The sequence below is a fragment of the Phaethon lepturus genome, unplaced genomic scaffold (assembly GCF_000687285.1).
Source record: "Phaethon lepturus isolate BGI_N335 unplaced genomic scaffold, ASM68728v1 scaffold600, whole genome shotgun sequence".
Lineage (NCBI taxonomy): Eukaryota > Metazoa > Chordata > Aves > Phaethontiformes > Phaethontidae > Phaethon > Phaethon lepturus.
The window spans coordinates 12,136-23,424 of record NW_010510946.1 but is presented as its reverse complement, the minus strand read 5'-3'; the positions used below and the strand labels follow the sequence as shown (position 1 = coordinate 23,424).

Genomic DNA, 11,289 nt, shown 5'->3' with positions numbered 1-11,289 from the left:
CCTACAGCTGCACTGTCATATTGTACATTGTTCTGAGAAACTGTTAGTGCCTCACAGTATAATGGGCTGTTATAATCACACAAACAATGAGGCCAGTTTTATTCATTTACAATTCAAGCACTGTCCACCTAAATGCTTTTCACAACACTACTTTCCCATGATCCTTTGACAACTCTAATTAATTCTGCCAACAAAGATGCACAGCCAAAATAGTTTTGAAAAAATCAGAACCACCCAGGCTTTCTACATTGTGGGAGAAAAGAAAACAGATTACAACTACTGTGTCAAGGAAAAATGTATCGGCTAATACAGGCAAAGCAACGCTAAATGAGTGGCAACAAAAGCTGCTGAGGGGCTGTTGCAGATACCATGAGAGTAGGAGACAAGAAAGCAGAAGTGTTTAGAGAGAGGTGCTATCTTTCACAGTCCAATGATACAGTGACACGTACACACATCCCGTGCTACAGATAATTTTAAAATTGATAGAGCAGGTTATTTGGCAGTAGTCCACATAGATGACTTATTAAAGGTTTCTGGGGGGATTTCTCTTTGTCAGTGGGAATTTTTGTTACATAGCATTAACCAGCATTCACTTTGAGCCTAACTAACAGTTAGATTCATGGAGTTATAAGCAAAGAAAAAATAAACACAATGCCAAACTTTGTGAATAAAACTAAGCAACAGTCAAGCTGAAATGCAAAAAAATATATTCTTGAAAATTATATTACTAATATTAGTTGTGTTTCAGGTATTATTTTAGATTTGTTCCCTGTATTGATGCTTATCTTTGACACCACCACTGGTTTCATTTCAGTCTCCAGTATTTGAAAATAAGTGGTCAATATTAGGAAGTAGGCTGGGCATTTTATTGTCAGTAGGACCACTGAAAGTTAGGCACTGAAGTACACAGCGCTGCTGTTCTGGGGACCTGCAAGCAAAGCAGAACTCTGTGACTTCCCAACCTGTACAGTGCCCCGCTCCTTGGGTGACAGTATCTCCCAGGAGGATGCTGCATATGCTGTACCATAACTTTAAAAAGCTCATTGAGAAAACAGGAGCATACTCTATGTTCCAGACTGCGCTTAGCAGTCACATTAATAGAAAAAACAAAATAACTCTAAACAAGTAATACATTCCAGTTTGTTCCTTATGGGACTATTTACAGACTATGATATGATACCGATATAAAGATGTTCAAAATTTAGAAAAAATATTGCTTGATTGGTATTTATTCATTTAGGTATATTGAAATCAATTAACAAAAATTCTCTGACAACGAGGCAGAATAGATAAAATGCATAAAAGTAGAGTGTAGGAGAATCTTTGTTAAAGATCTCAGTGCGTAATTCCATTTACAACTGTGTATCTTAATTTTTTAGTAAATTAAGGCTAGGAATTCAACACAGCATTCATTCATAGAATTCATTCGTTCATTCATAGGATTTATGGCCAGAAGAGTTTATCAGAACATGTAGTTCAACCCTCACTACAAGCCATTATATTTTGCTAAGGAAAACCAATTACATGTATCTGAATAAAAAATATATTCTAGAAAGGCATCCAATCTTGGTGCTTTGCACAGAAATATACGAATGTCATACATTTAAATGACAGAACAACTGTTCACTATATGAAAAGAGTTAAAATATGGTGTGGAGAAAGAAATGGTTCATTGTTGTTTCAATTACTCAGCACAGTGTGTGTTTCCATTTTAAATCTAGATTTTGGCATGGTACGTCAAATGTATAGCAATAGTGACAAGCCACTGTCAAAACACCAGCCTCAGTAAGATGATGGAGCAGGTACTTAGAACAGAAAGGAACACCCAGTGAATAATATTATGCATATCCACAGAAACTACTGTCTCCACCAAAATCACATTAAAAAACTACAGGATGCTTCTGACTTTCAAATTCCTGGAAATTCTAAAAGCACAGTGGAAAGTGGCAGAAGGCATCCTGTTTCTCTAATATTTTATATTTTTATTATCCTAATGCACCTGACAATTACCCTGCAGTTTTTAGATATCAGGATGTTTTTCTTCCAAGACGACTTTCTTCTTCCCTGTTCTCCATTTGTTAACAGCAAGTGCTCTAAGTGATTCCAAGTTAATTTATCAAGATGACTGTATATAGATCATTATCCAGATATGTGATATTTAAAGGTTCTCTGTTAGTGGACGAATTATGGCTTTGTTCTGCTTTCGGCTGGGATAGAGTTAATTTTCTTCATAGTAGCTAGTATGGGGCTGTGTTCTGGATTTGTGCTGAAAGCAGTGTTGGCAATACAAGGATGTTTTTGTTACTGCTGAGCAGTGCTTACAGAGAGTCAAGGCCTTTTCTGTTTCTCACCCCACCCCACCAGCGGGTAGACTGAGGGTGCCCAAGGAACTGGAAGGGGACACAGCTGGGAGAGCTGACCCCAGCTGACCGAAGGGATATTCCATACCATATGATGTCATGCTCAGCATATGAAGTTTGAGGAAGAAGAAGGAAGTGGGGGACATAAGGAGTTATAGCATTTTGTCTTCCTAAGAAACCGTTACGCGTGACGGAGCCCTGCTTCCCTGGAGATGGCTGAACACCTGCCTGCCCATGGGGAGTGGTGAATGAATTCCTTGTTTTGCTCTGCTTGCATGCACAGCTTTTACTTTACCTATTGAACTGTCTTTATCTCAACCCATGGGTTTACTCTTCTGATTTTCTGCCCCATCCTGCCGTGGGGGGAGCGAGCAAGCGGCTGCGTGGTGCTTAGTTGCCTGCTTGAGTTAAACCAGGGCAGGCTTCTAAACCTTTATAATGTGGTGAGCTTGGAGACTTCCTCTACAAAAACAGCTGCAGAGCTGCCTTTCCAGTAACATAGAAAACACCTGCAGACATGGATGCTTCCATCTGGTCCTCGATGAACAAGTTAAAGGTTGCTTACGCTTCTTCACCTCTACAACCTGTCCTCCCTGCATTGCTACTCCCTCACCTTCCCACAGCCCGTCTCCTTGAAGCTGCCCCATCTTAGCTGCTGCCACCTTCATACACATCATCCTTTCTGCCTGTTGCCTCATGGAGCAGCTCAGAGAGCACAGAGAATCTTTTAAGGCCTTTTCTAAGCAAGGAATATATTACAGGGTCCAACAAACTGAGCTGCTGTACTACATGTCTGAATCTCTTTTCTGTTTGCTGTCTGACAACATATACCTCAGGGTGACTTGTCTGCTTCTCCAAATCAATGGCACAAAGAAAGCAACAGGCTTATGCTGTATTTTTTTTTTACCTTCCTCCTTCACACACTCTGTAACTTAGAAGAAGAGTGAGAGTTCATAAAGTGGATGGAGGCATTTGTTGCAAGATTTGGAAGTTGAGCACTTGGATTAGGTTTCAGGACCTGGAAAGAACCACCAAGTTAAAATGCCATCCTAGGGGAGCAGATTCTCTCTTTTTCTGCCAATACATCCTGAGTATCACTTGCTCATCAGCCTAAATACTCAGTTGGCCATTCTCCAATTCTCAGTCCCTGGGTATCCAGCTTAAGACTTGTGCCCAGTAGTGAATACAGCGGCTGTGCTTTAAGCAGATACAGGTCTCTGTGAAGTAAGCTGAAAAATCAGGTATTATATACCCTCAAACTGGGTGCCCAAAATTAGCAAGACAACTCAATAATTTTGGCCCTACTGTTATCTCTCCTGTCTCAACTATAATAGTGGAATAAATAAAAGCTCAAACTCTCCCAAACCTGAAAGTTAGAAAAGTGCTGCAATAAGACCATCATGGAAACTTTCAAGTGAGTTTAATTCGTTACAAGGTGTGGATATAGTGTGCTAGATGTTGCATGAATGCACAGAGTCAGTGAGGAGGATGAAAAGAAATAACAAATAATTACTTTCTGAGAAGGACAAAGGTGAAAAAAATGAAACATGATAACAGACCAAATGCATAAAGGGGCTGAATCAATCTGCTCAGGAACTGGTCAGCGTTTCTTAAATTTTCGATGCTTTTCTTTCCCACCTTTATGTTCCACTGCTGTTATTGCTTAAGGTTATTTCCCAACAATGAAACAAAAGCTCTGAATATATCTAAGATTTTACTGTTGTTTCTTGAATTCTCACTTCAAGTCATCAATAATGTTCAGCTTCACAAATCGGTCTCTGCCACAGAGGTGCTGCCAAGGGAATATTACCCAGTTCTGGGGACTGCAGCCGAAGAGCTGGTGGGGACAGTTTCCTACTCTGTCTCCTCCATTTCTCCCCTCATTCAGATGGAGGTGTTTTGGTCCCAGCTTAAGCAAAATAAACAGGCCATATCCAAATGATGGAGAAAGGAAACAGTGCAGAAATTCCTGGAATTTATTTTTTTTTAATAGGCAGTTATATGCTTGCAGAACTGCTTTAACTACAGCCCCTTTTGCAGCCATGTGAGCTAAGTGACTCTTGGCAGCCGCAGGCTGTCCCCACGCCTGTGGGCCAACTGCTACAGGGGAACTTGATGCACTTTTTCAGTGAATTTCAAAACCTTTGCTGAAGTGCAGAAACATACAGGCCAAGATGATACTCTAGTTCTGTTCTATGTTCTCACAGTTATAAATGTCTGTGCTCATAACCTGCTCCAGTCCTTCCAAATATCAATTTCTTCCCCCAAGCCAGTGGGTTCTCAAAGAAGCATCTCAGTAAAACTCTTGTACGAATTAAACACTGCTAAGAATTTTTTTTTTTTCTTAAACTTATAAAAAAACAGCCAAAACATTGTTGCTAAACTTCCCCCAAAAGTCCTCAGGAAGACAATTATGAGGAAATGTTTAAGACCCAAGAGAAACAATTTGGCAGAGTAGAAGAAAGCAAATCCAGAATATATACTGCAATAGACAATTATAGGCTTAACATAAGGCACAATCATCACACTTGTCATAGTGCAATCAGATTTGTAACTCAAAATTAACTTTTACATGCGTTTTATGTTTCTCTACATTAACAGTCTGTTGCCTAATGGCTCTCTGTGGAACCTCTGGCAAACTCCATTTACCGAAAAAAACCAAAAAAAGGAAACATTTCAGAGGATCAGTATTGTCCTCAACGCTCACAGCAACACTATCCAGGTTTTGGTAGCTATCCAGGGCAGTCATTTTATAAGTCACCTTTAATTATCAAATTCCTTCTTCTCCAACATTTCTATTTTTAAAATGTTTTTTGTGCACCAGAATTTCAGACTAAGGGAAACATAAAGCAAATACAGGCCATGTAACATGTACGTTATTGCAGAATAAGCGATAAAATATCCAATATTTCATCCTTCACAGGAGACTACGTATTGTTCACTTGGCAATAAAGTGTATAAATTACACTTTGATTTTCTTGTTTCACTTCTCTTTACCATGCCTGGTGTGCTGGTGTGTCAAGAGAATTTGCCTTTTTGAAGTTTTGCTGACAGCGTTACAGAACCATTTTCTCTGGAGCATCCTTCTGAAACTTGTTTTTTGAAACCCTTTTTACACTATACCAATTTTGCTACCTCTGCAAAAAATATTACTCGCCTGAGGGTTTTGCTGCTTCTTTCAGTCATCCTGCCAGGGGGCTGATTGTTTTTGATCGCTAAAGTCAAAACTCCCTGAAAATGGACTATTCAAGCCGAAGAGCATTTCACATGAGCACGGCAGGTTTTCCAGTCACCTTACTTGTCTATATTATTAACACATTTACTATGTGATGGAGATTATAAAATCATTTGAGCTGGCTGCACTGACAATCTGGGCAGAAAAATAATTCTATTGCTTGATATTCTGGAATGCCAATCATAGAAAAAAAGCATTTGACCACTTAGTGAAGAGTGCAGCGTAAATTAAATAAACGGACATATAGGTGACATAGATAGATCTTTAAAAGCTAAGGTATCAGTGCTGGAATTTCTCACATGAATCATTTAACCAAATTTTCTTGTTTTCACTATGCAACTGGAAAATGGGAAGACTATTAGTAATCTTTGGTGCAATTACAACATAAAATGATATCCATTAGATATCAAAATGTCCACCGCATCATTTGTATCATTTTCTCCCCTATGAAGAATCACTCCTGTGTTGTTTTATCTATTGTTTCACTGCCTTAGGCAAGAGGGTTTCATCCATTTCCTTGCTACAGCCTGAAATATGTATATATGGTATAATACGCTGAGGTATCTAAAATTAAGACAGCATTACTGATCTGAGTGAATTCAATGTTTGTAAAGATGATGAGTGAGACAGCCTGAAATATGTATATATGGTATAATACGCTGAGGTATCTAAAATTAAGACAGCATTACTGATCTGAGTGAATTCAATGTTTGTAAAGATGATGAGTGAGACAGCCTGAAATATGTATATATGGTATAATACGCTGAGGTATCTAAAATTAAGACAGCATTACTGATCTGAGTGAATTCAATGTTTGTAAAGATGATGAGTGAGACAGCCTGAAATATGTATATATGGTATAATACGCTGAGGTATCTAAAATTAAGACAGCATTACTGATCTGAGTGAATTCAATGTTTGTAAAGATGATGAGTGAGACAGCCTGAAATATGTATATATGGTATAATACGCTGAGGTATCTAAAATTAAGACAGCATTACTGATCTGAGTGAATTCAATGTTTGTAAAGATGATGAGTGAGACAGCCTGAAATATGTATATATGGTATAATACGCTGAGGTATCTAAAATTAAGACAGCATTACTGATCTGAGTGAATTCAATGTTTGTAAAGATGATGAGTGAGACAGCCTGAAATATGTATATATGGTATAATACGCTGAGGTATCTAAAATTAAGACAGCATTACTGATCTGAGTGAATTCAATGTTTGTAAAGATGATGAGTGAGGTATGCCATTGACTTCCAATTATACTTTTATACCATTTATCAGAGCCTCAGCACAGGAATGTTTCATTCTCCCTCCCTTTTTTTTTAGTTTGTGGGGTTTTTTTCTTTTTTTTTTTTTTTTTTTTTTTTTTTTTTTTTTTTTTAATATAGTAGTTCTGAATTATTTGTTTAACCTTACAAAAACCTGGGGACTTTCAAACAGAGTGGCTGGATGCTATCTACTAGCCACTGATATGTTTAATAAATCATTCCCTGTATTTAAAGGGTAATGATGTTCCTGGGCTAGGCACAGTGTGGGCTGCATGATGTGAGGCTGGAAAAAGAAGGGGTAAAGGCAAATTCTTCCTGCACCAGCACTGAGACAGGGCAGCAGCCGACACCTGGGACTGCCTGAGCAAGATGATTTTGAGATTCCTTGTGCATTCAAGTGTGGGTCAAAATCTGAAAGAACTGTAGAAAAACAGAGCTAGAAGAGACTGCAAAAAACTATGGTCAGCCCCTCTTCCCCAACGAAGAGTTACTCGAGGTGTGTCATTGCTGACACATGCATTTCTAGCCTGTTCTTATAAACCTTTGAAGACAGAGGTGCCACACATTACGCAGGCAATCTTCTCCAGAGCTTCACTATTCCCAGTATTGAGAAGTCCAACCCCATTCAGCACTGCTGTGATTAGGCCATTATAGCTTTTCCTATATATCCATATATAGAGAATAGCTTGTTCCATTCTTCCTTGTGATGGGTTTTTACATACTCATAGACACTTCACATCTTCACTTTTATGTCCCTTCTTCCAACTGAACAACCCGCATCTTTCAGTTCTTCCCTTAAGCCACGGGTGTCTCATCGTTTTCCTGTTTTACTGCTAGATCCTCCCTTGAAAGGAAATATACTTGAAAAATGTTTACTACACTTGAAAAACTGTATTATAGAGTTTCTGATAGGAAAGGTTGAAGTGATTACAAGTTCTTTAATAGAATGTTTAACTGGCACAATGAAAACTCCAAGGTAAAACACCCTGAAAAAAGTTCATAAACACTAATCTAGCAGCAATGGGTGTCAGCCTCATTCAGCAAGATATCTTAGTCATTTCACAGCTGAAGTAAAATTGATTAATCATGTATTGAACTAGAGGGAAGGAAATAGAAAGAATCACATCAAAGACAGAAAAAGGTAGACTAGACTGAAAAAAGATTTTTGAGTTGGACACAAACATTCTGGAGGATGAGAAGGAAAAAACATGAGCTAGTAAGAGAATGCCAGGTAAAACAAACAAGTGGAAGAAATGCACCCATAACCCTATAGAAAGAGTTATCAAAACATCTGTGACTGCCAGAACTCTTGAAAAGTAAGATGATAAATAAATAACTAAAAAGATCAGAAAAAAAAACAGACAGACAGCATAAAGGTGCAGATGAGAAAGAAAAAGAGGAAGTACATGGAAGAAACAAAGAGGTTTCAGAGACTCTCTTTCAGGAATTTTGGTGTATGAATCGAGAAGGATAAACATTATTTCATGCTCTTCTATTTCAAAACAAAAGTTACTGGAAAGAATAGATGCTGCCTTCTCATGCAGCATCTGTTTTCTGCTTCTATTGTAAGTCTGACCCAGCCCAGTTTCCTGTGAGTCCTTGTGCCCAGAGAATTAAAAGTGGTAAGATCACTTCTTCCGAACACGCATGACTTATTAGAGAGCAAAAACCTGCCTGAACGCACAGAAACAGCAGACATTTGACAAGTATCTTCAGGCTTTTGAGGGAAAATCTATTTAGCAGTTAGCACAGTTTAGCAGTGCACATTTATGTGATGCTTAGTATGATCGCCAGCACAGTTTCCATGTTTCATGTCCCAGAAACATCTTGAGCTTGATAAGAGATGTTCATATTGGAAATAGCGTGTGTCTCATATTGAGATTCAGGCTTGTGTAAAATAATACCAGTGTACACTTATGCGTGCTTTACTTTAAACAGAGAAAAATAAAGATGTGCAAATTAATAAACAGTGATTACCTCAGAGCAGCAGTTTTCCCATTTCTGTGAGTACATGTGACCTGCCTGGTTTGGTACCCAATTTGTATGTCCCAATATTTGTTCTCCTGCCTATTCTGTCTGTTTCGATTCCTCTTCTTCTTAATTAACTCCCGAGCCTCAGGATCCCGAACTGCCTTTTCTCTGTCTTTTTCCTTGTCTTTGTTCTTCCCTCGTTTCCTCGCCTGCCGTATTTGTCTCGAATGGGGCACTGAGCACGCACTCCAGGGTCCCACGTTTAGGCTATACAGGCTTTCTTCACCAGCACATGGGCTAGACTGACAGATCTGGAATTCGGTGAGGTTAGGACAAGCAGACCCACCGAACTGCGGTGGAGCCACAACGTGCCGAGTTCGATGCTGAAGCCCGTTGCCGCAGGTCTTTGAGCACTCCGACCAGGGGCCAAATTCGGCCACGATGCAGTCCTGCCGGCATGGGATGAGGCATGCCTGCTCCTGGCGGGGCTTTGGCTCAAAGTACTCGCAGATGACGTCCTCAGCTGGCACCCCATTGGACTTCTGGATACAGGTGATGTCCCTTGTCTGGATCCCTTCTTCTCCTCTGACACACTCCAGGGGCTTCTCGTGGCTCCGGGAGAGGACGGGCCGGCACTGGTTCCAGCTGCCGATCTGCCAGTCGTACAGTTCCTTGTGCCAGTCGCAGACCCGAAAGCAGCTCTGCTGGTTGTCCGGCCGCTCTGGCTGCCTGCAGTTTGTGGGCAGTGTGGTCCAGCCCTCCACGTGGGCGCACCACACCGCTCGCGTCTGGATGCCACCTGGACCACATTCATCTCCCATGCATCTCCCCCATGGACCTGGAAAACAAGAGAAGATGCTAACATTGCACGCTTAATTGCTCTTCTGCCAAGCACGGAGAAACAATTTTGCGTTTCCTCTATTTCTAAGAATTTCATTCTTGGAGAAACTCAAACTTGGAAAACACAAAACAAGTATGGGATTATTCTTCATATTCAAATCTATTTTTATGATTACAGATACGTTTCAACTTTTTATCCTAGACAAATTGACTATTTAATTTCAAGAACATACACAGGAATTAATCCCATTAGAGAACTACGAATTGAACAATCACAAAGTGATCACATAGTTTTGACTAGGAAGATAGGAGCCAACATCCGCCCCTCCAAGGTATGAACCTAATCTCCTCTCTCGCCTGCATGCATACTCTTTCCTGGACTGTTTCAGTTTTTGCTTCGCATTTCTACTGCACTACTCTTTACACTCCAATGCCAATTAATATGACACTCTCTTCTTTCCATATTATGTTAAATAATGAGAACAACATAATAGATTTTGAAAAATAGGGGTAATTTCAGGTAGGCCACTTCTTTCCTTTATTATAACTAAATAAAAATTAAACACCAGTTAAAGAATGTTTGTCCCACACAATCTGTGAAATGATTATAAGGAATAAGTTCTGGAAGACAGAGACATACCAGCTGGTAACTGTCTGAAGAACAGAAGTTATTGCTTTTTTAAAATCTTTAAGTTCTATGGTAAATACTCTACATGTTGTTATAATTAGTGTCAAAAAAACCCAATAAAAACCTAAATCCTTGAAAGCTGATATGGTTGCTTTTTCCATTATTAAAAACTGTAATATTCACCCAGTTCAACTCTTAAAATCCACAAATCAGAGGGTAAAAATCTGTATTTTTCCATTTTTTTAAGACCTCCCCTCATACACACCATACATTGACGTACTATGAAAGAGGAAAAGAACAAGCAGTTCAGAAGAAAAACCTGTAACCATTTCCCAAAGAAGAGATGTCTCTCTGCAGACTGTTAGTCACACAGAAGACATTTTCTCTGACTGAGGAGTACTCATGTTCCGTGAAGAAACAGGCCACGCAATCCTCATTCATCTGAATGACCCCAGTAACAAGACTATTTGTGGGAGTAAATTTGCGAGAGGTGCTGGGCTGAGACTTTTTTATTTCCAAAGCAGGTTAACAGAATAATTCTGGCAGTGCACAAGAGTCGGTTCAATGAACTAGGGCAGGTACAAATTACTTACAACACTTCCTTACTGAATGACTGCAAGGATTATGAAGCCACATCTTATTACGATTCCCATGAGCTTTAAAACTCTCATTGGCTTCAACATAATTTTTAGCTGTTCATCCAACATTAACGTCAGTAGCAGTTTGGGAATGGGCTGATGGTAGGCTATACACTTAGCCTCTGCTCCTCATTGCCTCTTTTTCAAGCGGACATTGCAGCTGAACAGTTTGCTTGTGGTTCTAAAATCCTAAGCATTAATACCCAGTAGCAATGCCAGCTGGCAGAGACCGATTCAGCCCACGGAAACTCCTCCGTATTTTTTGCAGATTAAGTTTGAATTAGGGTTCCCAAGGTTTAGCTAGCTATCCAGAAGAATAAATGTATATTAAATACAA

General features: G+C 39.5%; 1 protein-coding gene across 1 annotated transcript in view; it reads right to left on the bottom strand.

Annotated features, from left to right (window-relative positions):
• The window catches only part of THSD7A (thrombospondin, type I, domain containing 7A), a gene marked incomplete at its 5' end in the record, with an annotated part of 127,485 nt that extends 117,801 nt beyond the window's left edge, over positions 1–9,684 (bottom strand). Inside the window, one exon of the mRNA XM_010282175.1 lies at positions 8,853–9,684. Within this exon, the coding sequence (XP_010280477.1) occupies positions 8,853–9,684 (832 nt within the window). The remainder of the gene's footprint in view (positions 1–8,852) is intronic.
• Between the last annotated feature and the right edge of the window lie 1,605 nt (positions 9,685–11,289).